General features: G+C 41.2%; 1 protein-coding gene across 1 annotated transcript; it reads left to right on the top strand.

Moving 5' to 3' along the window:
• Window positions 1-26,261, top strand: LOC111234632 (pleckstrin homology-like domain family B member 1). The gene is made up of 24 exons (XM_022762809.1): window positions 1-66; window positions 2,168-2,266; window positions 3,051-3,174; window positions 3,942-4,112; window positions 5,350-5,475; window positions 6,689-7,773; window positions 12,189-12,425; window positions 12,522-12,653; window positions 12,844-12,981; window positions 13,645-13,773; window positions 14,605-14,760; window positions 14,873-14,983; window positions 15,114-15,203; window positions 15,835-15,957; window positions 16,156-16,314; window positions 16,541-16,681; window positions 17,359-17,451; window positions 17,533-17,611; window positions 17,902-18,046; window positions 18,390-18,480; window positions 19,403-19,549; window positions 20,699-20,918; window positions 24,609-24,694; window positions 25,381-26,261. Exons 1-24 carry the CDS (start codon window positions 64-66, stop codon window positions 25,519-25,521), a joined length of 4,026 nt encoding a protein of 1,341 aa, XP_022618530.1. The 5' UTR covers window positions 1-63; the 3' UTR covers window positions 25,522-26,261.
• The last annotated feature ends 1,661 nt before the right edge of the window (window positions 26,262-27,922 follow it).

Genomic DNA, 27,922 nt, shown 5'->3' with positions numbered 1-27,922 from the left:
AATCTTCAGACAAAGTCATGGATGTGGATTTAGCTGTTGTCTGGACTCTGTGAGAGTAGAGAAATGGTAAGAGCTGCATGTCTGTATAAGTAAGAAAACTGTTGGCTGTGTTTGGCAGCACTGTTGTTCTGTTGTTCTCCCATAATCTTATGCTGTCCTTTATAAAATAATACCATCTTTTTTTTTCATCAACCATTTTAAAGGTAGATTTTCCAGTGTCTTCCTCTGTTTTGTCAGTGTTCTCAGCAAAAGTCATTTCTCTTTAAAAGTAGCAGCCCAGACTGTGTGGCTGGCGGTGTCTATTTTCAGAAGCTCATGGCAACTCTGAAGGGCATAACTGCCCCCATAATGACAGGTTACAGTGGAAGGCCCTGCATTTGCAAGCATTAAAACTATTCTCCAGCCTGGGTGTGTACGTTAAATCACTGAGGCTTGTGGGAGCAGGAGCATATGTGTGTATACGTGCGTGTGTGTGTGTGTGTGTGAGTCAGACAGACAGAGACACATTACCCTGCCCACTCTCCTGTCCTGTGTCTTGAGTGCGTGGCTGAAAGAGGGCCAGTGTTGACAGCCAGTGGGCTGACAGCAGAGGCGTGAGGGGTCCAGTGTCAGCGCTGAACAGAGGGGACGGTCTGTTCTCCGTGTCACTGGGTCCTCACACAGAGACTCACACACTGGACGTGATTGTCAGATATGTGTGGTTTCACCCAGCAGCCTCGTCTGGAGTGACATCAGACGCAGATTGAACGCCCCGTTGTCTGAAAAAAACCTGGGCTAAACTTGGAACATGACAGCTGTGGATCGTTTTTGGCTGTTTTTAAAAAAAAATTCTAACTGATCAGTGATGTCAGCACGGAGCAACAAAGAGCTCAAGCATTTCTTTTTTGATGCAACAGTCATGTGCTGGTGTCTGAATGGGTTGATGTGGTCATTTCCTGACATACAGGCTGGTGAGAAATTAAGGGAAAAAAATAAAATAATTGAGAAATGCAGGAGAAGAGGTGACACTAATGGTTGATGATGAGCATGAAAATGATGTGAATCACGTGCTATTGCCTTCAAAGTCACCAGATCTCAGCTTTGTTAAACAGCTATGGGTGACTTTGGACAGAGAGACAGCGCTCTTCACCAACCTCATATCTTTTGGAAGAATGGTGTCCATAGCGCCTCAGAGATTCACTGAAACTGTGGGCTAAAGGTGACCCAACACCTAACTGAGATTTTGTTTTGTTTCAGAAAATTGTCACATGATTCAAGTTAAGAAATCCCCTCTGGGATATACTTGTCAGAACATGACACAAGTTAAATTCCCCATTGATTCATGGCAGACAAAACAGACACCAGATAGTAGGTGACTGTCTGTTTCAGTTTTCCTAAGAATGCAGAGCTCTACTAAATTGTTGCCAGAACAAGCAAATCCATGTGGGTGATATAGTGAAAGATGTGAATACCAGCTTTTAGCAGAAAAATATGGTGAGTCATCTGGACGTCTTATGTGTCTGTGTGTGATTGTTTGAGACATGTCTGGTCCTCGCGGGTTGTTGTTTCCCCTCTCGTTTGATGTGAGCGCGATGAGCAGACAGCTGGATCTAATCTTCAGCATCTGTCTGCAAACACGGAGAGTGTGTTTGTGTGTGTGTGTGTGTGTGTGTGTGTGTGTGTGTGTGTGTGTGTGTGTGTGTGTGTGTTTGTGTTTGCAAGGTCTGTGTGAGTGAGTCACAGTGACTCATCGTGGTCAGAGGAAGCAGTGATCTGACCCCTCATGTGTAAGGCACCTGCAGAGCTCAGGCACACCTTCTGCTACATCTCCAAACTACAACTGTGATGATATTCACCAAAGATTAAGGTGTTATTGCCGCACTTTTTGTCAAATACCTGTGCGTGCTTAATCTCTAACATTTAAAGTCAATAATCTCTCTTAGATTGAGGCATAAATGAATGCCAGCTTCCTTGGTGGATCGTTTTGTCCGGCTAGTTCTGGAGAAACAATTACCCAGTAGAATGGTTTGGTCACATGGGCTTATAACTGGGGCAGAAAGGTTTCTAAGGAAAGCACTGTTCCCATTGTAGTACAACTGTAGTAGCAGTATTCCCAGCGCTCCCATTCATCCCCTGCTCTCCTCTCTCTCTCTCTCTCTCTCTCTCTGTATGTGTGTGTTTGCTTCAGGATCTTCACGTGTCAGATAATTCTGACAGTCCAGCCGACATGGACCGCATGAGCAGGAATAGAGTGGAACACGGGCGACAGACTCACCAGGTCTTACAGGTGAGTCAGTTCTTACTTCAGCACCATTGGCCCTTTAAAGCTGATACAAGTTGGATGTTAAATCAAGTGTAACTGACTTTATTTCTATTACCATCTGTGGTGAGTCAGCCTGTTATTCAACATCACTGAGAACTGAATGATTTTTTGTGAGAATGTAAGATCATTTTAAGAACCAGCTTCCATATTAATCAAATGAATCTGGCAGTCAGTGTTGCACAATAATCTCCAGTTATTTCTACTGACTATCTCTTTGGACTCTAACTATACTATTATTTTTAACAAGAGTTTCTCACTTAGTATGAAACAATTGCTCATGAAAATCCTAACATGTTCAATCTTACAGCTCCAGCCAGCTGGGTTGGTTGTACATGAGGCTGTTTCCAGGATCACAAATAACCATGTAACAGCCAGTGTATTCATACTCCAGTGGTAAAAAAATTCTGGTCTTGATAGTTTCTGATCTAGTGTCTCCGTCACAGTGTTGCGTCATCAGATTCATATTGTGTATCTTCATATTCATTATCATGTGTCTTGTCTTCACTTGTAAAAGAAAAAGAGACGCATTTCAGGATGAGTACAATTCAATTTAAGTACATATGCTGGGCGTCTTATTTGAACAGATTAATACTTATTTTTAGTTGTTCATACATCTAATTTTCACTGTGAGGATTCCTTACAAAACTGATGTGGAAAACCTCATCAATATGAGTGTTGACTTTGAAGATGTGTATATTTTCTGGTTAATGTAATGATGTCTTTCAATTGATTTTGTTTGTTTTGACAGAGCACTCCTTTAGACCTGATTGAGACAGGCAAGTCCCTGAAGGTCCAGGCAGAGCGCCCCCACCTGGTTAGTTTGGGAAGTGGACGTCTGAGCACAGCCATCACTCTGCTACCACTGCTGGAAGGTGAATACCTGAGTGTGTGTGTGTGAGTGTGTGTGTGTGTGTGCCTTTTTAAGATGACTATAACTGTAATGCTGCAGGATCAGGAAACTCAGTTTGTGTCAACTCAGACATCTCTGTTCTGACAATAGGATCTGTACTTATGTTACTGTTAGCAGCAAGTATAAACACTCTCAGAAACACACAAAACAAATCAGTGGTTCTTTAATAAGTAAGCAGTGCAACTTGTCATGAGTGATGAATTGACAAAAACTGATGAGACATTACCTTCACACCATCTTGTTGTTACTCATACTGTCTGTACCACAGTTGTGATTGCACCCATGTCTGTGATTTTCTTGCACCATGGTCTAACACTGGCCCTAGACGCCACAGAGGAAAAGAGAGACAGACAGTAGCACCAAGGAAAAAAGTCTGTCTCTCTGTCAGTTTTCTGTGAGCTGTATCTCAGCTTTGCTATTAGATAAGAATAAGTAGGATACTGTATAGTGTTGAGTTAAATCTCTTGCATCCTGGCAGTGATGGAATATAGCTCATAATAAAATGACAACACAGTAAATAGTAGGTGGTTATATAACTCCCACTGACAAGAAGCCTGTCACCTGCCTGGCTAAGGACATCTCTTGAGACTAACACCTGACTCCATATGTGCCTTGACCCCTGAGATCTCTGTCTTTGAACCTCAACCTAAGAATACTTCACAAAAATATTCACAAGTCCATATGGATGTCCAGTAACCGATACTGAGAAAATGTATTCTCTTGTTGCAGGGAGAACCACGCTGGGCAGTGAGGGGACAGATATCCCCCTGCAGGGCCTCGGCATTGCAGCGCAGCATTGCTATATTGAAAACCAGGCAGGCATTATCACCTTGTACCCATGTGGAAACCAGTGCTCTGTAGATGGCCGTCCCATCACCAAACCCTATCGACTGACACAAGGTAGCAGAGTCACAGACTTAAAAGACTGCAATAACATGAGTGTTGGTGGTAAAGCTTGTATATATCGAATCTTATATCAATAATGTCATAATATTTGCCATAAAAATGTAAATAGATGATCACTAGTCATTTAGTGGGACAGCAGTGCATATTGTGTCCACATTAGTCTAAAATACTCACTGATGTAGAGTCAAATGACTTAAATTGGCCACTGTATTTGCAGGATTACAATGTAAAACTTTTAGTGGATAAACTGGGTTCTGCAGTGAGTTTAAATTGACACAAAGTAGACAAAAACACTGTCTAGCGTTCACCAATAATCAATATTTGTATAGCACCAAATCACAACAGAAGTTATCTACGGGCACTTTACATATAGAGCAGGTCTGCAGCTCTTTACTTACAGAGACCCAACAACTCCCACCATGAGCAAGCACTTGGCGACTGTGGCAATAGCAAAACAGTCCCATGTCCTTCCAGTAACATGCATACTTACCCACATAGCATAACAGTCCCGCCCCCCTGAGTCCCCTTACATGGGATCCAAGCCAGCAGCTACACCAGAATGTCATTTGAAGCTGGGTGATCAGCCAGTGCATGAGGACGCAGCAGCTGCTCAACAAGAATACTTCAGGCATTTCTTCATTCAAAGGACAATCATGAAATGCTGAATAAAACAACTCAGGAATGGAGGAAACGGCTTCATTTATAGTATAAGGACAATGTTGACTTTATTTTGAAGGAGGAAATAAACACTGAACTCCCTGTGGAGTATCTCAGGAAATAATATCAGGCATTCTTGAAAACCACCGGAAATGCAGGGACAGAAGAAGGAGTTGATTTCACTTCCTGGTTAATCACACGTGAGTTAAACTGAATTTATTGATGTCAGTTAAACAGCCAATACACTGGCTGCTGTTCTGGAGGATGAATACACTGCACTCATGGATCTCCTTATTTTACCACATATCAGGCTGAAATGTGAAACGTTACATTACATGTTAGAATAAATCTCCCAGAACTGATCTATACACTTAAACCTCCTATTGGTGTTACTGCACCAAAAAATACAACAGCTGACTGCAGTCATTATAGACATAAATTTGTTAAGCCAGTCAAATTTTAACTGAAATTGGTTTAATGATTGAAGTTACAGAGTGGGTACAGAAAGAAAACACTGGCTCAACAGTCAGTTTTTGTAGTAGTACATTTATGGAGGTGTCTTCTCTCCTGGCAGGGTGCATGCTGTGTTTTGGTCAGTCGGCCTTTTTCCGCTTCAACCATCCAGAAGAGGCCCTGAGGATGAAGAGCATGCTGCCTGGAGGAAGCCAAGGACTAAGCACCACAAAAACTCCTCCAACTGGTAAAGACCCTGCTTTGATACTTATACAAAACAATAAAGCAAAATCTAAGTCCAAAATGAACAATTCCTGTGATCCAGAAATAAGCTGGTCCCTGACAACTGTGTGTATGAAGGTTGCACAGTTTCCTGAGCAGCTATTCTGGGCAGAGCAAATGCTTTGGGCTGATAGTCACACAAATTGTTACAATCACTTTGGCTTCCTTCAACCTAACTGTAAAAATAAAAACACTGTATTAGTTCCCACTACTGCGGGTTGTAGAGTTTCATGTCAGTTTAAAACATGCATGTCTCAAGGCTTACATCCTTGGTTAGTTGGTTAGTTCATTGGTTCTCAGACCTGAATGACTTGTTTTGAGGTTTTCAAATCTTGCCAGCTCGTGGTTTCCATATCTGCAGCCCAATTGGTCTTGAAGTTTTGATGCTGGTTATTATTATCCTTGGCAGGATGTAGAAATAGCTTGCTCAGAACTAATTATCTGTGGCCTACATTGTGATCTAGTTCATTTAAAACTGTGCTTTTCGCTCAGTGTGTGACCCTTTTGTGACAAAGGATTATTACAATCTTTGGCACCAGTTTTTGGATAATTTTTTTTTTCCTTTTTACAGTCACATTTGTATGATGTTATGTAATTGTGGTAACTGTTTCCTTGTGCTGTCGATGATATTTAGAAGCCATTCTCCTCTGACCTTACTGGTTTGGCTGTCAGTGCCTGAACAGCACAGTAAGAACCACCACACCCTGCCCAGTGTGCATGGCGCACTCTTTCCTGACCAGCCCCTGATTTCATCTGCTCTGAATGAGGTACACGGCTGCAGCTTTTATATTTAGCAACTCCAGATCCCTGTGGGATTACAACAACTAGTGAGCAGCACAATATCCAGATCGCCGGGTTTGGTTCATACAGAGGAGCGTGTGCTCCAAGAGATTTATCACTATTTAAAGTGGGCCATTGAGACACTGTGTGTGTGCAACAACATGTTCAGGCGTGTGTATTTTTCCTTTTATGGGCGACCCCTCGTTGTCCGACAGCAACTGACCTGAGGTGTGGTAGATGTCAAAAGGACAAAGATGACACACACGGGGAACGACAGATCCTTCCCACCGTGTGTTTGTTTATGTGTGTTTTTACAACTGTCTCTTCAAGTGTGCCTGACCTCCTTATTTATTCAACAGGAATGCTCATGCACAAGTGTTTCTGTCTCCCCTCTGCAGACTCTCATTGTGCCCCTAACGGGAACCATCAATCTCTTTCGAGCAACGGCAACTCCAAAGTGAACAACATTGCAAAGAACCTCCAGGACTCGTTGGTGCTGAGGGCACCATCATCATTAGGACCTGGTAAACAAGCTCTTCCTCAGCCCTCTCTTCCAAACATGCTCAATGGAAGAAACAGCTCCACAACAGAGGACCCCATTTATGAAAACAGCAGCAAAACTCCTCCAGTACCTGCCCGGTCCACTCTTACCAACCACACTCCTGTTCCCCATCCACGGACCTCCCTGTCTGTTGCCTCAGGCAGTGCTAGTGGTGGTCAAAGGGCCCAGGAGAGCCCAAAGCTTCTTAGGAACATAAGGTCAAGCCCCACACCGCCTAGCACGGGGTCAGGACAAGGGACAGAAAGCTGTAACCTAACTCAGAAATCATCATCTGTTAAATTTTCCCCAACGGCTCCATCCAGCCCTCAAGTAAGAGGCTCCTCCCTACAGAAGAGATCCCCCAGCCCCATGCGAGAGCAGGGTCAGTATGATGATGTCCCTCAAAGGCTCAGGAATCCAGAGCCAACTGGGCCCACCAACCTTAGGGAACTTCCTCCTCTCAGCCCTTACATGTCCCGCAGAGGGACTCCAGGATCGCAGGGCTCAGCTTCCTCTCTCCCTTCACAAGGCTTCGCTGCTAAACCTGTCCCAGAGAGCCCCCAGGGCCACCGTAAACTCACAACAAAAGCAGAGGCCATGAGGGCAATGTATGCCCAGAGTCCATCACCACTCTCTGGGCTTGAGAAGGACCCTGGAAACAGGCAGATAAGGCCTGGCCCAGGAAGTGCCATCCTGTCAGGCCTGGGTTCTCTGTCTGGTACGTCTCCTCTTGCTAGCCCTCGTAGCCAGAGAAAAACATCTTGCATGACTGTGACAGGATCCTCCAGCAAAGAACAGAGTCTTAAAGAAAAAAGAGAGAAACCATATACCCGGGAACGCAAGAACAGCATCTCTGAGATCAGTGACAATGAGGACGAGTTGCTGGAATACCACCGCTGGCAGAGAGAGGAGAGGCTGCGTGAGCAGGAAATGGAGAAACTGGTAAGTGATCAGCCTTTTATATATGACTTTTATATCTGACAAGCTTGCGTAAAGGTACAACAGCTGTACAGAGCCACAGCTGTATCCAAGCATACAAGCTGTTAGCAAAAAACATCTTTTTAAACAGTTTTATTAAACATCCAGCAGAGGTTCTAGCTCTGTTTTGGGTTCTGCCATTTTCTGAGAATATCTGTGTCTTTCTCCTGCTGGTTGCTGAATTATGTTCATCAGCTGCTTGGTGGTGGAGAGCAGGGGAAAAGGTTAGGCTGGCTCTGTCTGAAGGTAATAAAATCCACCTACCAGAACCTCTAAAACTCACTGATTAAAACGTATATCTTGTTGGTTTAAACGTAAAGAAAAGTGGACAAATGAGGAACTGTAGATATCAGATTTCTTTTGTTGATATAATAAATATTGAGTATTGCAGATGTTTCTGTGAATTTAAGTCACTAGTTAGTCAGAAACCTTATTTTCCATAATTTGAAAAAAACATCTTTGGTTTCACTACACAGCATTAAAGAATGCACAGGAAATTGATGAAGACATACAAACACCATGGTTTTATAGGACATAAATACAGTTGAGTGGAGAAGGCGCTGAGACTGCTGGTATGGCAGACACCATGTCTGCATTCAGATATCTTGTCCAAATCTCCTGGCATACAGCCACTATCTCATCCCTCTTGAGCATTACTGGCATCGTCAGCGCATGTGGCCCGAGTGACACGGGGTGAACATTCTTCCACACAAGTCTTGAGGTTCAGAGCGGAGGGCGTGGCTGCTTCTTGCTCAACACTATATTTACCAAGAGGACGATTGGCATTTACTTTCAAAGCTGCCACCGCTTGACTGAAGGCTCTTTCTTAATCATACGCGCATCAGATCATAGACTGCATACTTGTTATCCATCCTCAATCCACACCCACCAGACACCCCACCTGCCTGCCAGTATACTGACAGCTGAAGAGACCACAGAGAGAGAGAGACGGGGGGCGGCGGGCGGGGGGGGGGTCATTCCCGGACATTCTCCATGTCCACAGACTATTTCAGGAACCAAAGGGTTTCTGGTAACAAATAAGACAGTTACTGACAACGTGTGCCTGTGTTGCATGGGCTTTGACTCCCGTGGATGTTTGTGTCAAAGCTACTCTGCCCTGCTGAGTCATCCTGTATGTGGAGACAATGTACAGGAAGCCATTACCTCTGCAAATACAAAACTTCATAAAAGACAAATATTTCACCTTACGATTTGTTGATTAGATTTTATTTGTAGGCAGTCAACCCTTGTGTTGTCTTCGGGTCAAAAATGACCCGCCACTGTGTTTAACAGCAGAGAAAACTCCCTAAATGATCTTTTTTCAACTTGAAATTCGATGACTTTTCCTAGAGTGAGCCCAACATTAGAAAAAGTGAAATTTTGCCTTGCATTCAAAACTACTTTCTGCACATTTCTGCTACTTTCTTAGGCTATACAAGTACTATCTCTTGATAAAAAATATTGTTTACCACCTCTGCAGTACCTTAAGAAATGAAGTAAAGAAGACAATTATGACAGCAGTGTTGTAATAAAAACGAGTGTGGTCCTCTGAAGAAATGCAGTGTTTCTGCACTGTGCAGAGGGAAAACTCAGATATTCACACAGTTTGTGATGAATGGCAGGTTGTTTCTTCATGCAAACTACATTTGGTGTTAAAAATTCAATTAAGCTTATTTATTTTCAGGGGTTTAGTGAAGGTGGGTCATTTTTGACCCAGAGGACAAGGGGAATATGTGAAGACAACACAAGGGTTAAGATGCATCCATGTGGTGGTAGGATAGTCTTACCTCCACTGCTGCCCAGTGGACAGCTAAACAGCATCAGTGTCAAACCACCACCTCGGTAGCCAAAGAAAAACACACACACACGTACAAAAAAAAGCAAACATACAATTATGGCTGAAAGCAAAAATTTCAAATGTGTTTGGATGTTGGCTGAAGTTTCCAGATTTTTTAGTGATTTGAAATGTTGCTGGTACTTACACAAAATACACAATGATGGTAATAGGGTTTATTGCTTCTGTATATACAGTAAAATGTGTGCACTTCTGCATACACACATGCTGAATGTAGATAACCACTGAGTGAAAATAAGTTCTTTAATGACACATTGAACAGTCAACTACTACATTAATATCCCAGGGGACATATCATGTAGAGGTGGATGGAGCTTTAAGACTAGATGATAATACTGCAGGGCTCCTGTAGAAAGTGAAAAGAAATATGCTTATTCTTTTCTCTTTTTTTCCCAAGAGTTAAACATAAATGCAACAGAAATGATAGAAAACAAAGAGGTGACCTGAAAAAATGGGGCTTAAGGGCTGATAATGAAGGGCCCCTATTAAAGGAACAGAGAATAATAGCATATGCTAAGCTAAGCTACGCATCTCTTGGTTCTAGACAGAGTTGTATCAATCTTCCCATTTAAATGGTGCATATCCCCCACAAAATCAGCTGGCCTATGGTGAACATGTTTGGGTTATGGACATGGTTCTTGATTTGTTGGTGTGGCAGCCTTGAAAGAAGCACACAAAAATGATAAATTGTAGATCTATAGATGAGAAAGACAAAGAGAGGATTTCCTCTCAGTGGAACAAATGCTCTATATTTGGCACACTGCTCTTTTGGCACACTTGGCACAGCTATGCAGGATTTTTTTTCTCACTTTATTGAATGCAACATACACCTACACATGGATATTGCTGCACTGCAAAAAACCCATGCAGCACTTCATCTCTCAGCACAAGTAAAGGGCATAGCTAGAGTTGAGTTGAGGCCTAACTGCTGGCTTGCAATCCAGAGTCTGAGTCTCTCAGTGACTGAGAGGCTTTCTTCGATGATACGTGGAACAAAAAGATTTTATTTGCAGATTAAACTGCAGCATGTTGATGTAATTTTGAGATGAAAATGTACCAGAGGTTATTTAAGTGCTGCATTTTGTTGAACCAAATGACCCATATTGTCTAGTTAAAGCTATAGTTCAACATTTTGGGAAACTGCTCAGCATAAAGACTGGAAACAGGGGGAAACAGGTTCAAACAGGTGACCTGGTACCATCTGAAGGGAACAGAGTCTGCCTACCAGCACCTTCAAAGCTAACATCATTCAGTGTTTACAATAAAACAACTCATAGATAGATACTGTAACTATGATCATTTTCTGTTGTTTGTTGACTGTAATGAAGTGAAACAAGCATAAGGAATCATTTGTGGTATTGATTTGGAGTCACTGGGTCACATTACATGATGGAAGCTATTGATAAATCTGCCATTATTTTCTATATTTAATATTTATGTAAATAAATGAATTGCACATTATCAATCAAAATAAGTCTGCTATGGGAGACCAATTTTGTGTAATCTATTTGATCATACATATTCAATGATATGGGCAAATTAGCATGAAGCTATTGAAAAAACATTGGTATTGTTCAGTTTAACCACCTGCCATTAAGCAAGAGAGAGTGGTGAGCTAAATGTCCTCCCACTGAAACTGAGTCAGAAGACACCACTGGACCTGGAGTTAATGTCAGTCGAATATCCATCTTAAAACTAACTTCACTGCAGTCTGACAATTGTGGTATCAATCTTATCTTACTCACCGTCTGAAAGCTTAAGATTTAAAATCTTTCAATCTGTTAAATCAAAATGTCTGGATCATAAATAATCCTGTTAATCTTGTTGCTTTTCATCAAGGAATGACCTAGATGTACACAGCATAAACAATTGTCTAAGGTGTAAGTCTTGCAGTTCAAGTAAATGCTCATGACAGAGCTGGCGTGGTTATTTTAACATCCTTAATAATTTAAATTCAGCCGATGGTTGCTGAAACAACAAGAAGCACATCAGACACAGTTGTTCCTAGTCGAGCAGATTCTGAGTTATGGTCAGATTGGAATGATGATTACATATTCTGCGCTGTTATTTTGGTAGATTAAAGGAAGCATCCCATTGTGCGGAGTGATGAGAGACAACAGAATGGCGCAGTGAAGAAAACATTAACCAAGAATCTAAAAAAAAGTCCAACATTTAAAGTGTCTCTGAGCAGAATAACAACTGGTGTAGAGTAATCTGAGATACTTTCAGTCAGCAACCAAAACTCGACAGAGTCTCACATTTATTCTTCTCATGTTTATCACAGTCTGTCAGATTCTGTTTTCATAAACAACTCCACCTCTGACAGGTCTCACGATGAACCCCCTCCTGAGAGACAAACTGCATCAGCCTCAGCCCTCCTGCTATCAGGTTACAGTTGTCCTGTACCATTGGCTGAGGGACAGCTGCCTAAATGGGACAATGTCACACAAGGACATTTGAAGCTTATCTGCAATAAGATCTGTAATGTGGGACAGCACGTTTATGTCTCGCGTGTCTTCCATAGGAGCGACAGAGGCTGGAGACCATCCTCAATCTGTGTGCAGAGGATAATCATGAGGACAGCGCTGTGGAGCTGGCTGAGGTGGTGAGGAGTGGGCTGCTGGGGGGCGCTGCAGGGACCTGCTCAGACGCAGGAGGGGGGATGTCCCTCCAAGGAGTAGACAGACACCAGAGGGTGAGGGAGAACGATGAGGAGGCACAGAGAGAGGAGTCCAGCAGCACAGAGAGCACACACCAAGAGGTAATAAACACATTCATGCATGCATGCATGTGTGGAGAGAATTAGATCATTTGTGTTTTTGCTCTGACAAATTTATTTTCCTAAATCTGCATGAAGTGTGAAGAGCTGTTAGCCGGTCAGGATCAGGTCTATCTGGAGGACGAGAGGAACAGGATCTTGGCCAGGGTTGATAACTTGAAGCACAGAGTGAGTGAACTGGAGCGGCAGCTACAAGAGACCAAACAGGAGGTCAGCGCGCACACACATACACACACACACACACACACACACACACACACACATACATACACATTACAGAATGTATACTCTTCTCACTTCACCCTTAGTGAGAGGAGTGGAAGCTGTTTCACCTTAAAGTATTTCTTTAGCATGACAGTACTTGGTGGTTTGCAGACTCTGACCCCATATTTGTCTGTAGGCGGAGATGGAGCAAGCCCTGCTGCAGGCAGAGAGGCGGGCAGAGCAGGAGCAGGTGGAGGCTGAAAATGAAATCATCTCTCAGCTGCAGCTCAAACTGAGCCAGCTGGACAAGGCCATCCAGAAAGAGAAGGACGAGGTGGGCACCCAGAACGAAGGAATGTGATACTGTAGATACTGTCAGTTCACTCACAGCCAGTTTGCACGTGAATGTTGGACATGTTCTTTAGCGTCTGTGTTTGAATATATAAAAGCTCACTCCTTCCTGAATGTGCAAGAAATCTATATATACAGTGTCTGTTTTCTGATAGCTCAACTGACTTGCACTGCTTATTCAGTAGATGTCTGTCCTAAAACACAAAGCACAAACTGTCTTCACTCTGCAGTGTCCAACACGTCTTGTGTTTAAAAAGACAGAAACAACAGCTGAAATCTTGTTCACATGTGCTGGGCTTTTATCTGGATGTGACCAACACTAAAATGTCGATTCACACGTGCACAAAACTTTTTATTTTTTTCTTGTTTTGATGTCATCAGATGTGTAAAGCTTTTAACCCCTAACACTCCTGCCGACCTAACCTCTGCCAAAGTCCTTTAATACTCCAACTGCCTTGGCCTGTTAGCTTTAAAACTGGCTGCATGGATTTGAGTTGTCTGTGATTTTTTTTTTTTGTTTCTCCCTGGGGTGGTGTGTGTATGTGTGTCTGAATGTGGACCCAATTGGGCTTATGTGTGTGTGTGTGTCTGTGTGTGTGTGTGTGTGTGTGTATGTGTGTGTGTGTGTGTTTCCATGTGTTTTTAGGGCAGGGCTAATGTGTCGGCTGAGCGGAAGGTCCTGGAAAAGCAGAGGAATGAGTACAATGAGCTGAAGAGGCAGTTTGATAAGTGCCCCTTGTCTCTAAGGGAACAGTTACAGGAGCAGCTCAGCAGGGTCAGTGTTCTCACACAGCCCACTGGCTGGCAACAGTGAGTTATAATATACCAAATACCACAGTTCTGTATGATCTGCACAGAAACAGCCACAGACATGACACTGACTCTGTTTTGAAGCACTCAGAGCTACTCATGAATTTGCAGACTGTGCATTTTCTCTTTTTCTGCTGTGGCCCTTCATTTCTTAAATGTGTAAGGTTTTTTTAAGTCAATACCATGCAAGTGTGACCACACAGTAGGCAACGCTTTTAGACTGCTGCTTAATTGCTGCTATTCCCTCATCCTGGATGCTTGGCGCTGTCAGTTGCAATTAGTATTAATTAATAATGTTATTAACAGCTTTCCTCTAAAAGTTTGCATGCCTTTTGCATTTGAAAATTGACTAAGAATGATTCAAGTCACCTACGCTCACTTAATGCTTTTAGGCAGAGCATTGACAGATCTGATGGTATGAGATGTTTGCTATTTCATTATGAACTTTAAAGGCTAAAGCAATTCTTTTTTTCTCTGTTTTTCTTATTGTGAACAAATCCCATGAAAACACCAAGACAACAAGGTTTTAGTCCATCTCTCGATATTTTACAACCTCTCCAGGAACCAGGATAAGAGTGGAGGCTGGCATTCAGGAATTTAGTTATATCAGGCTTTGCAAACATGGAGAGAAGTAGATCCACTCATTGTTGGTATTTGTCTATTCATGATCTTTGTTGACAATCAGAAAAATATAATATATAGTAATAGTAATAAATAGTAATATTGCCCAACCTTATCCTTTCCTAAGTGTGTTTCAGTAATTTCATACAGTGTATGTATATCTGTACGTGGACAGAAGGCTGAAGCTCTGGAATCTGGGACCAAGCAGTTTGAAGAGCTGGAGTTCTGCCAGCTGGAGGAGGAGAGCAGTTTGGAGGAGAAGAAGGAGACTCAGAGCTCGCAGCTTCTCCAAGAGCGAGCCGAGTATCAGTGCAGCGTGGCCAAGAGGAAGGTGGGGGTACATGCATCACAGAAAACACATACAGTATGTGTGTGTGTGTGTAAAATATGATAACCTACATGAGATTATATGTCGGTTTGAAACTGGGCGTGTTGATTCTCAGGAGAAGATGGCCGCTCTGGACGCTCAGGTGAAGCAGCTGGGGTTACAGGCAGCTGGAGACTGTGACAGGATGGCTAAAGACAGGACACTGACCCTGCAGCTGTTACACAAGGTTAGCCTCTTATAATAAACCCAGTCTTAACTGAATTGTATTTAATTGATAATAGTGATGCAAGACTTGCTGGTAGCTGAGACTAAACGTGAAAGCATCTGTATATACATGCTGGTTCTGCCTCCCATAGGAGCAAGACAGATTGTGTGCTGTGGAGAAGAGGTACCACTCCTTGACAGGAGAGAAGAATTTCCCGAAGCCCAACAGCAGCATGAAAGAGGTGAGCGGGAACTCCTGTGGTTTCTAAGATGGAGCGATTTTACTGCAAAAGTGGTCAACTTAGATGAACTTTTTAAACAGGAACTGCTTCACATCAGCGAACCTGACCTTGTTTATGTGGACGGTCCTCCTGATAGCCCCTGTCCCTCCTCTGCCTCCTTCTCCTCCTCTCACATCCCCTCCCCTGAACACTACCCTGTTAGGCTACAACAGGTAAATCTCAACAAAAGCTAACAAATCCTAAATGCCTGTGCTGCAGTTTCTGCAATAAAACGGGCACGGTTAGAAAAATACTGACAAACAATAGCAAGCTTGCAGTGTGTGTGTTAGTAGTTTAAATTTCTGCCTTTGTCAATATATTGTTTGTTTGAAGTTTGTACAGTCTCTAAATTAGTGGTTGTTTCAATAGAAACATTTGAGGAGAACTGTTTTCTACGACGTAAACTAACATCATAAGCTGGATGATGAAAAAATGGAAGATGACCTGATGATTAAACTGTGAAGTGACTGTTAGAAATGAGTTGTGAAATGCTCCTGTTCGCTTTTGTGAATCTCTGCATGACTTTTCTAAGCGTTGACTGTTGTCATCTTCCTTCAGCCTTCTCATCCCTGTGTTTTGGCTGTTGATGCAGGAGTACCTCAGGCTGTCTGATGTCTATAAGATGTATGGAAATGCTTCTATGCAGCCTCACTCTCCTTCCCCCGCTGCTCTCCACTGCCTCTCCCTCGCTGTAGCTCCAGCTCTGCCATGCGAGGTAGACACCCTCCCTGCTCTCTGTCTCTGCACGAAATACTGAACCAACCAAAGCAAATCAGTCTCATCTGAAAATATGTCTCTTTTAGATTCACCTTCTTAATGATATTTCCCACTTTCTGCTCTCTCCCCGTTCTGTAAATGTGTGTGTGTGTCTTGTTTCTCTGTGTGTCTGTACGGGGTGGTTATTTGTGTGAAGGACTACATCACAGTCAGTCAATTAAGTCAGATCTTTGGGATGCAGAGACTGGATCCCTCATCTTCCTCATCTATTCCATCATTCCAACTTGCCTCCTCTCAATCTGCCTTCTCATGCTACTCAGCTGCATGTGGCCCTTCCTCCTATCTCTCTGCCCAGGTTTGTCTTTCCTAGTTGATGGTGTCCAATTTCTAAAAAGCACTTTTTGGTAATTGACAACTGTCACCACTTACTCTTCCTGACATTGCATCCATTTCTGATCTGATATTGCCACACGGGTTGGTCCATGGTTATCTTTCCTGCCTGCCTGATGCTTCTATTACTGATGCTGTTGCTTTACTGCTTCCTTTTTTTTTTTTCTTTGGCTGGATGCTTTTCACCTCAGAGCCAGCCTGAGCTGAGCAGGAATGCAATGCCTCCTATTAACCTCGAGCGCTGGTACCAGGACATCATGGCTGCTGGGGAGCCTCAGTCATGTCCTCCACCACTGCCTGCAAAGTCCTTTTCCACACGCAGACACGGGCAGGTAAATTCTCCACTCTCTCTCGCTCACTGCTGTATGCTCTCCTGGCAGCTACTTTTCAGGGTGTGAATTCAGGGCCTTGCAAAAGGGTGCTAACAACAGGCCAGATGCATCACTGTCTCGAAGCGCTGAAGCAGGTGATTCTGAATAACGATTCAACTGTTTATATTTTTATGACAAGGAGGCCCTCTAGTGGACAAAACAAGAGAGGGTAGTTTGTGAACCCTCCCTTTTACTATAAAGGTTTAATCTGACAAATCTGAAACATGAGTACGTTTAAGCTTAGTAAAGAAATTTGCTAAGATTTGTCAAAGAGAGATAGTGTTAATTGTAATCTTCAGTTTGGTAATTGATCATGTAGCCACAAGGTAAAGCATGTTACTGTAAATTGTCCTGCAAAAAATTATGGAAAAGGAAGTATTTTAGCTAACATGACCGACATCATGATTGTCACTCAATATTGCATTCAACTGAAGAAGTGAGAAACAGACAAAGACCTGAGTCACTAACTGAGGTTCAGATCAGCGCTGAGCTCGACCACAACGACAACTATAGTCCTGATCACTTGTTCAAATGAGTTCTAATGTACGTTCATACTTTGTTTTATTTTATATGCCCCAGACATGTAACCTATTTACCTCAGGTCATGAAGCACAACTGATCTGTCTTCCTTCCCTCAGCTGTTGAAGTCCAAATCAGATGGTGAGGTTGGACAGGCAGCAGCGGCAGCTCTGCCACACTGCAGTGGTGCAGAGAAAAACACATCCACCAAGGTGAGCACATCTGTCCAGCACAACTAAATTGTAATTAAATCTTCAACATACATCATGTGATGCTTTCCATGTGTTTTTCAGGGGTTACAGTTAGTGCTGAGAGAGATCTCAAACCCATTAGACATGGACTCCAGGAGGCAGTTGGCTTTTCAGAGCAAAGGTACTTGAGTCTTTCAGTCCTATCTCATCTATTTAGCACTGGAGGCTTTCACCTGACATACATGACTTTTAGACAGATAGATGTCTATAGAAGACAGCTGTGGCCATTTATTCTGGAACATGTAGGGTGACTGTAGCCTCTCGTTCTTTAAAGTCTCAATAGATAGATAGATAGATAGATAGATAGATAGATAGCTCTGATTATAATCAATTAGTAGCAATGTCTTGTCACTATCAACAGAGGGCACTGTGAGTCTTTGACAGCTGTCTGCGCCCTCTCTGCTTGCACAGATGTGTCTCCCACTGTCCATCACTCCATCCTGCATCATCAGTCGCCACCGAGTGGAAACCAGGCGTACGACACCCTGAGCCTGGAGAGCTCAGACAGCATGGAGACCAGTGTCTCCACTGGCAACTCCGCATGTACCCCAGAAAGGTGAGAGACTGGAAAATGAGCAATTGGCTCTGTTTCCATGGGAACACTCAAGTCTGCCCCGTTTCCCAGGAGAAGGGTCACTGCGCTTTGTTCCAGTGACATCATGTTTTGTTACACGTCTGCTCCCGTGACTACTAGTACACTGGCTGTTGCCATGCCAACCTCTTCAAGTTTTCACAGTGTTTTCGTGAAGTTCAAAGACTGAGTTTACTGGCGTTCATGAAGAAACCTTTGCCTTTGTCTTCTTGCAGTGTTTGGTTTCCAGGCATGTCTGTTTACTTTTTTCAATCCAACCCTTGTTGTAGCTGTGTCATCAGTCGCTCCTTCCCTCTGTGTGTTGTAGTGCCTGTGGGTTAGAGGCCCAGAGGATAGAAGAGATGGAGAAGATGTTGAAGGAGGCGCAGCAGGAGAAAGCCAGACTGATTGAGAACAAAGTGAGTTCCTAGCTTGGGTGCTGCAGAGTTTTGATGTGAATGTTGCTTCCTAATATGACTGAAAACCAGTTATCCCATCACTTCCAAAACTTCATCTCCTCCAAGGTCATGTAAAGTTTCAACTAAAGCTGCAATGGGGGCTTTTTAAAAACATTTAGATTATTTTTATGGTTACACATTTGGTTGCAGGAGTTAAGGCTGGGTAAAATCTGTAACAATATTAATAAGAACATAACAATGTCTTCCGCTATAAATCACAGTATGATAAATGTGTGCAAATCATATGTGAAATAATCAAATTGATGCGCAATGAAATTAATTCTTACATGTTCCACTGTTTTCATCATTGATCTGACTCTCTCTACCTACATGTAATTAAAGATCATTTAATAACAAATCTAGTTAGTTTTTAATTATATAAAATTTGTGCAAATCATTCATTTGGACGACAGATTTTATAAAACGCAAACATGATATGATCATATAATTACTAAACAAGCCAGTTTCACTGAAAGACAATAAAATGTAACTATAAATTATTGGAGAAAAGTCTCATGTTGCTCAAAAACACAGTATATCTGTGTCATTGTGAAAGTGATCATTGAACTAGTTTGTTTACCTTTGTATTATTTCTACATGTTGAAACAAAGTAAACCTGTATGTAAGTGTCTGAAAGCTGCAAAGGATCATTTTACATCAGCAAAGCTTACCCTTCTATACACAGACTTAAGGGATATATTTTACAAAACCCTGGATTGGGACTTGAATTCTCATGTGCCTCTTCTGATAGTCATCCACTTTGTATTGCAATATTTGCCTACCATTAAGATATTCTCCCTGTCTCCTTGCCCCCCCCCCCCTCATTACTTTTTTCTTCTCTTCTCTCCATCTGTTCCTCTTTCTCCTCTCCCGACGCTCCCAGGAGAGGGAGGTGCAGGCTCGGCGGCAGATGTTAGAGGAGGAGCGGAGGAGGCGAGAGGAGGCCGAGAGGAGGCTTCAGGACGAGACGGCCCACAGGCAGAGGCTGGTGGAGGAGGAGGTGAAGATGAGAGAGAAACACTTCTCCCAGGTCAGTGGAGCAGCCGGAGGAGACAGCGGCGGGAGGGGTGGGAGGGAGGGAGGGAAGGAGACTTGGGGGAGAGGATGAGAGGCGAGACACTAAAGAGAGGCTGGGTATATGGGAAGATCAAAGGTTGTCAGGGAAGGGAGAGAAAGGGGGAGAGAATGGAGGGGAGGGAAGAGAGAACAGACAGTAAAATGGATGGGGATGGAGGGAATAAAAGAATATAATATACACATAATTCAAGCTTTAATCTTGTCTGATTGTGTTTAATCACCAGCTTCTGTTGTATGAGTACAAGTAAACAAATATGCTGAAATACGAATTCACCTAGCTCAGCTTATTCAGACTTTTATATCAACAATAGATCAAATGACTACGTCTAATGTGAAAGCTGTTGCTCATAGTGATGAGACTATTAGACTAGTAGAGCTTTTTAGTGTCTTTCAGCTCATTGTTTTGGTTTTACAGGCCTCAAGCGCCATTTTCAAATGCAGCAGACAGCTGTTTTTAGCGAGAAAAATTTATGATGATAAGCCCACTGTACAGGAGCACCTAATGCCTTACAGCAACATCAGAGGCAAGCTGGTGAACATATAGTGAAGTATAAAGCTGCCAAAGAGATAGATATTTTCCTCAGGAGTTGATGGACACCCTAAAAGAGCTAAACTAGAGTGAATATTGGACTTTCATTAATCTGGTGGCCAGATACATGACTCCAAATGAATGCTGATGTTGTTCTGTATCTGCTGGGTGGGTAAATACGTAGGCAACTGTTTGGCATCAAGTTCATGTTCAGCCATCAGCTTCAAAGATGATGATGTGTCAGTACTACACCAAGTGGCCAAAATATCTGTTAAAGCAGGTGGAAGTCACAAAAATGAGGACATGAGATTTCAGAAGTCTCAGGGTTTGACACATTTTCACAACTTGAATGATGAATGGTGAATAGATCCTCAACAATGTCAGGCAGGACTCTATTGTACTGTGCCATTTATTGTAAATGGTCTGAAACCCCATCTTGACTTCTTATTTGGTTCTGAAGTCTTGGGACCTGACTTGCCCCAAAATACTTTAAATCAGTTCTTGCTAATCACTCCCTCATCTCACTCTATTTGGTAGGCACATTTAAAGCAATATGATACACTTTCTTCACAGGCCCGTCCAATGACGCGCTATCTGCCCAACCGTAAGGAGGAGTTTGATCTACGCGCCCACGTGGAGTCGTCCGGCCACAGCATAGATACCTGCCCCTACGTCATCCTCACAGAGAAGATGTGCAAGGGCCACCTGGTGAAAATGGGTGGCAAAATCAAATCGTGGAAGAAACGCTGGTTCGTTTTTGACCGTCTCAAGAGAAACTTCTGTTATTACGTGGGTGAGGATACTGTATAATGACATTTCATCTATGAAATTAGGGTGTATTTGCTTAGATTTTATGACTAATTTGTTAGTTGAGCTCACACTGATACTGAAGATCTCTTTCACAAGAGACACCTGAAGATAAATCACATTTGAAATGATTCAGTCACAACACAGACACTAATTAACTAAGTTGCAGTTCATTCACAGAACTTGTATAGGGAACTTTTAAAACTAGGCTATCCTGTGATCTGGTGCCTCAGTTATTAGCCTTGAACTAAAATATCCTATTTATTTGGTGATGTGTCACTGAGGTGAGTACCCGGTGAGGAGAAATTAAGCAGCTATAACACCTGCTGGTTTCAACCTCACAGGGTCTTCATCAGGGCGGAAATAAAACCAAAATGATTACACCTGCTACTCTAAATAGATCACATAAAAACATCAAAATATTCATATCCTAAAAATAAAATAGAAATAATGATCATATGAATTATATCAATCAGAATGATGCTTTGCCATCAGTGGGTAAAATTCACTTTCATTTTTTCATTGTTGATTAAAAAGATTCATAATCTATTTCCTCATTCAAACCTGGATATTTTAAGGCATCAAATTTAAAAAGCCAACAGGTTTCTATCTGAAGCTGTTCTTTAGTTAGTCAACCTGCTCTGATAGACTGTTTAACACACTCTATTTCCTCTACCTTCTGAAGACTGTCATTACACTCAGGATGTTCAGCAAAGTGAGTGAGTGAGTGTGATTTGTTGTCTCCAGACGGACAGGTGGGGCACATGTTGTTAAAATGAATGGGTTTTTTTTTTCTATGTTTTGTAAGTATCCTTAAGTCTGAGAAATCCTTGGGCGTGGCTGTGGAATATTTTGGTTTGGAAAAGACTTTTCTAAACATGGGATCCTGAGAATATCCCTACTGGATTCAATGGTGTTATTCATCTGTTGACCCTGTTTACTATAACACATCACTACATACAGTACATACCAGAACTCTCATGATCTTGTAAGATCCGTCCAGAAAAGTTGTGTTATATGTTGAGACTGTCTATTAAAGTGCATTTCAAAATCTGCGAATTTGCAAATACCACATGAAGAGCAGCTTAAGTAAAAAACACACCCTTCCCTCCTCCCTCCCTCATGCCCCTTGAGGTCTAAAAGTCACACCCTATGTTAAATACTACTCTGCACCAACAGGACTTCACACGAATGGCATCACTTTAATGAACTTTTTTAGATTCTGGATAAAGGAACGTTCAAGTTCTGCTTGGACTGGCTTGTTAAATTCACAATGTTTACAGAAACGGCTTCATTTTAATGAGATCTAACCAATTTTCTCACATTACAATCCACTCATATGTATTATTTCCCAGCTGTACACACCAGGCTGAGACCTGGCTTATTTGGTTCACCTGACAGCAGAGCTGAGGCTCCTCTGGGGAATGTGCCCTTCACTCTCTTTGCTGTGTCTGTCCCAGCCAGCGTTTGTTACCAGGAACCAAACACTAATTAAAGCTGCACAAAGTGGAATTTTCCGCCTTGTTGTGTGTCAGTTGGTAATTCTCGTCTGTCAGACCGTCCCCTCCATTTCAAATGAGAACAGTTAGTTTTCTTAATAATTCAGGAGCGTGTTTTGAGATATTATTTTACAATCAAGTTCAAAATACAATCCAAGTATATTTTCATTACTGACGCCCCTGTTCCCTTTGCTCCTCTCTCTCCACTCACTTGCCTAGCCTTTTCACCCCCTCACTCCTGACGAAGATGATGGTGATGATGGTGATGAAATAAGATGCAATGCTTTCTCTAGATGTGTTTTTCTTGGGGAGGAGGCTAGCTCCTGGCTTGTTCGTGACTAATAAAACGAAACTCACATTTCAAAAACATTTATCTCATTACTAAGCAGATTTGACTTATGGAAAAGGGAGAGCAGGAGAAAGTGTCGGACGTATTTCAAAAGACTGCTTTTAATTGTTGCTGGATGTTTGTTTCTAAGCCACGCACTCCAGCATGCACGGAAGAGAAAAAGAAAAGACCATTGTTTATTTGAACAAGACTGAAATCCAGAAACTCTTTTAAACACATTTTATTTGAAGAAAATTGATCTTAGACGAGAGAAAGTCTCCTTCACACTTGAATTCCTATAGTTTAGCCCCAAACTAGAAAAACCCCTTAAGTCCAGTGACTGCGTCCGATGAGCTCCATCTGCAGATTTCACTGAAACATAACTACCAAACTCTTCAGTATCAAGTGATTTTAAAGTGGTTGAAGGTATGCTGTGAATAGAGAACGAAACTCCTGAGGACTGGACAGAAGCTCTGACCTGCTTTAAGGGAAACGTTGAACTGGAAGATCAAATCTTATATTCAAAAGAGACATTTCTTTTTAAGATTTACAAAAGATCTCAACCTCGCCGGCAGGGGAAAAAAACACAGAGACAATCCAGAAAGTACGAGTGTAGAAAACAAGTCAAATTAATAGGATGGTAAAGACTTCAGGCATAGCTTGAAATAGACTCCACTTTTAATTAACTTTTACTCTGATACAGTGCTGCTCATACCTATTCATGGATTATGTGTTGCTGGGAAAAAGAGTTAACACCTTTCTCCGCTCTTCTCTAAATTTCAGTTATTGTTCCACTCCAACTATTTATTACCACTACTGCTATTTTTTGGGGAAATTATTTTAAGAAAAACAATAATTTTTTGATGACATTAAATAAAACATGCAAAATTCCTATGCAAATTACAATAGAACAAATAATCCTCATCCATTCAAATATATCTGCTATTAACTATTGAATTGCTCTGTCCCCAGGGCAATTTTGGGCTCATTGAATTGTATTTAGTCAAGTAATTATTAATAAAAAAGCCGAGAAAAAACTGTCCCAAAGTAAAAGTGTCTAGTTTGATCATAAAAGCTAAAAAGTGTGATGGGAATCACATGTCTACAAGAAGATGAGTTCTGATGATGATTTTAAAGTGATGCCAATATAATGAACTTGCTGTCATCTCAGCCAACTTCCTTGAAAACGTCACAATTAATAAAGTCACATTTGAGTAGTTTCTTTACATATCAGTTTAATAATCTGGATAAATTACCAGACATTACAAAGCTCTTTATTTATTAGGCAGGGGTTTGCATTTTCTATGTGCACTGTTTGACGTGAGCAGTTGTTCCAGCAGGAAACCCATAAACATATTCTTCCCACTATATGCTTTTCCTACCTATTCAGAGTCACGCCTTAAAATAAAAATAATTTTTGTGTCTAGTTTTCATTTCTTTTTTGACATATTTATGTTCTAGATATAAGTTTATTTTGTACGTTTTAAGATGTTGTCTCAATCATTGGATTTCTTGTCATCTGTTTAGGGGTGTGAGATTATTTCTGGTTGCCATTAAAATGTCTAAAATGTTCTTGAAATAGAGGAATTTTTGAGACAGAATTTTTGCATATAAAATATATTTAATAACTACTGTGTGATCCTTGGGCCAAAAACAATGATAAATACTTGTTTTTTAAAGAGGAAGACTGACAATCAGTCTACTATTACTTGACCAAAAACAAACATGAAATGTGTCCCCACATCACTGGCTGGTTGTACTGTCTGCAGCTCGGACTGGCAGAGGTCTTGCATCAGTACAAGACGTAATGTAATGTATCTTAATATTTTTTTTCTTTTTCTGCTCTCAGACAAGCATGAGACCAAGCTGAAAGGGCTCATTTACTTTCAGGCGATTGAAGAGGTTTATTATGATCACCTACGCAGTGCCACCAAGGTAAACACTCTTTATTCATTACTTACAATTCATTGATTATTTTATAATGCTTTGCATGGATGCCTACCAGTTTTAAATTTAGCAGATTTATTGGAATAAAATCTGAAGGATTATATTCATTCATATTTATTCAAATTGGGAAAAAAATGTTCAGTATTTTAAAATCACAAATGACTCTGTACTCAAAACCATCATTTATAAATGAAGGTGATGCTCTAAGTTTAACAATTACCCATATTAAACTTTATCTTAACAACATGCATAACTTGTTTTTTATCAAAATGGTAGAAATACTCATTTTAGAATAGAACTACATTTCTATAGTCACTCACAATTCATTTGACATGCTTGAAATTGTGTCTGTGGTACATAAAAACAGGGATGTTTTCAATTGTGAAATATTGTTAGAGACACAGAAAGGATCCATATTAGACTGGATTAAGTTGTTTTTTGATATTTGTTAACTTCAATGAATGGATTACCTCAATTTACAAAAGTGTAAGGTGTTACAGGCTACAAAAGATCCTATTTGAAACAGACTATTGGACCAAATTATGCTTTAACTGGTAGTTTACAGTATAATATATTCTGTTGTTCTGACAAATGTCTTTGAGGAAAAAGATGCAACAGGTGCGTATTGCTGTCTTTGGTCTAAAAAGTCTCCCTCTCTCCCCACGATCTTCCAGAGCCCCAACCCGTCTTTGACCTTTTGTGTGAAAACCCACGACCGGCTCTACTACATGGTGGCCCCGTCCCCGGAGGCCATGAGGATCTGGATGGATGTCATAGTAACAGGTGCCGAGGGCTACACTCAGTTCATGAGCTGAGGGACCACTGGGTGACAGATTTGGAGGATGACGGGGACTGAGCGAGCACCCAGACACCTGCGAGCCAACCTGAGCTGCTTCCTGCTGGAGCTGACATCGATGATATGCGGCCTGATGATGTGTAACGGATGGACATCTGAAGAGATGAATAATCTGGTGCTCTCTGAGCCTGATGCCTTCGAACAAATGAGGGCTTAGTCGGTGGTGCTTTTTTGAAAGAAATTATGAGTTGTATTTAAGAAGGAAAATAGTTTGAGCAACTTGCCATTGGATGTATGAAGGGAGCTTTATAGAGACAAAACTAAATCAAACACATTCTGTTACCAAAATGTATTGTCGATAATTACAATATAATTTTTGAGGTTTCAGGAGGAACATTTTGAAGATTTCTTACTTCATATAAGCTCAAACTGTTTACACCTCTGATGCCGAACTATGCATGCAGTGTTATCACTCTAACTGATGCCTTTTTTTCCCTTTTGATACATTTGTACTTTCCCTTGAGTTTGTTAACCTTTCTCAGATTTAAAAAAAGAATCTTTTAATATTTCAAAACACTAAGAAGTAAATGAATTTTAGTAGAAAATATTCTAAAATATTTTAAAAGAGTCATATATTACACAGTATTGTTGCCAAATACATTATGTAATGTTTTTTTTTCAGATTTTTACAACACAAATTTTAATATCACTTCAGCTAAATAACACAGCATTAATGTGTCTGTATTTTACATAAATATATCAAAGAAAACCTTTTATTAGCATTTAAACAAAATTCGTAAATGATAGTCCTGTAATGATATTGTAAAACTACAGTGTATATCTAATAAATAAAAATATATGATGCATCTGATGGTTTGTTTGCCTGATAAACTAATTTGTTGCTGACAAATTGGCTAAACTGAACACATTCAGTTACAAACTGGTTCTTCCTTCATTAATTAGTGTTTCTCACAAAGAAGTCCTTAATTACCAGCTTTCTTTAAATAACCTCATACGCCCTAATGAACTAGTAGAATTCATATTTAATTGAGAGCACACAATAGGTGTTCCCTTTAAGACGCTACAACTTCTCTATTTACATAAAAGGATTCAGGTGGTTTAATTAGTTAATTGGCTCTTAATTCTCATTATCTACAGAAGTTGTTCCAAAAGAAACCTGAAAGATAGAAAACTGAAGGCATACCTCATATAGTGAGTGTATTTCTGGCTCAGCGTACTTAATTATATGGCTTGCCCTCAACTAGGTAGGCCACATAAAAATAGAAAAACATGAAGTGAAATTACATGCAACTTAACATGCATGATTCAACATCGAGAAATTTGACATCATGCGTAAAAAAAAATCTCATGGAGAAGATGTCTAACAAAAAGTTTCCATAAACAAGTTCTTGCATGAATTCCTCGATAAGAATATATTCACTGTATTTCTCTTCTTATGCCCTTGGTTCAAACCAGTAATGGAGAGGCGCTTGTGCAGATAGATAGTAATGTGTGACTGCGCTGTGTGATTAATTTACTGCAGGGATCCCTTGAATATTTCACAGATGCAAAGTTAATCACCGAAAAGCACCTTGCTCCTGACAGGTACCAATTAGATTCAGCATTTGAAACATTCATCTTTAATTCCCTGGTTTTGAAGTTAAAAAACAATATCATGTTTAATGGTATGTATTAAAATCAACATCCAATTCAGGTAAAGGATCCTACTTAAAACTCAGCCACTGATGAGAGCTATGTTTAACTGCAGCTTCATTGACAGCGTTCACAACATCTGCATTTTCTCTGACCTTGAGAGAGATTTTCACATATCGTGCTATTCAGTATCTTTGAGTCTGAAGTGCACCCGCCTGAATAATAAACAGATCTTTAAGAGAGCATGGTGAGCTCATTATCGCAGTGATGAGCATGAGTGACACCCAGCCTTATTGTTGGTGAAATATTAATGAGCCAAGTGTGATCTCTCCTCACTTTCACACATGCAGACTGGCCTTTTCCCAAGGCCTTTAGAACACAAGTAAGATAGTGAGGCTGTGAATTAGTAAAGGTCTCACATTATTTTGTCAGTATTAATGGGAGATATTAACCTTGTCTGAAAACAACCTCAAACATTCTGATGAAATGGAGATATCTCTCTGCTCAGAGGGCAAGTTCATAGCATCACCTGTCAAACACTTCCACTCCCACATCCTTCACTACATTTCACCACAGACATTTGTAATTTTTAAGTTCTCATATCCACATGTGAGTTCAGAGTAATTTAGCAGATTAAAGAGAAAAATCTTCTGCCCAACCCTGAACATGCCCACACACACACACACACACACACACACACACATACACACAGAGAGATAGAGACACACACAGAAACACGTACGCATTCAGACATAGCAGATGAAAGC

This window comes from Seriola dumerili, unplaced genomic scaffold (assembly GCF_002260705.1).
Source record: "Seriola dumerili isolate Sdu_G_001 unplaced genomic scaffold, Sdu_1.0 BDQW01000449.1, whole genome shotgun sequence".
Classification (NCBI taxonomy): domain Eukaryota; kingdom Metazoa; phylum Chordata; class Actinopteri; order Carangiformes; family Carangidae; genus Seriola; species Seriola dumerili.
Note: the sequence above shows the minus strand (reverse complement) of the source record. Positions and strands in the feature narration are given on the sequence as shown.

Coding starts and splice junctions, on each gene's coding strand:
- LOC111234632 (XM_022762809.1), top strand. Junction 7,774..12,188: donor AGCAGGAAATGGAGAAACTG/GTAAGTGATCAG, acceptor TGTCTTCCATAG/GAGCGACAGAGGCTGGAGAC. Junction 16,682..17,358: donor CCACACGCAGACACGGGCAG/GTAAATTCTCCA, acceptor TCCTTCCCTCAG/CTGTTGAAGTCCAAATCAGA.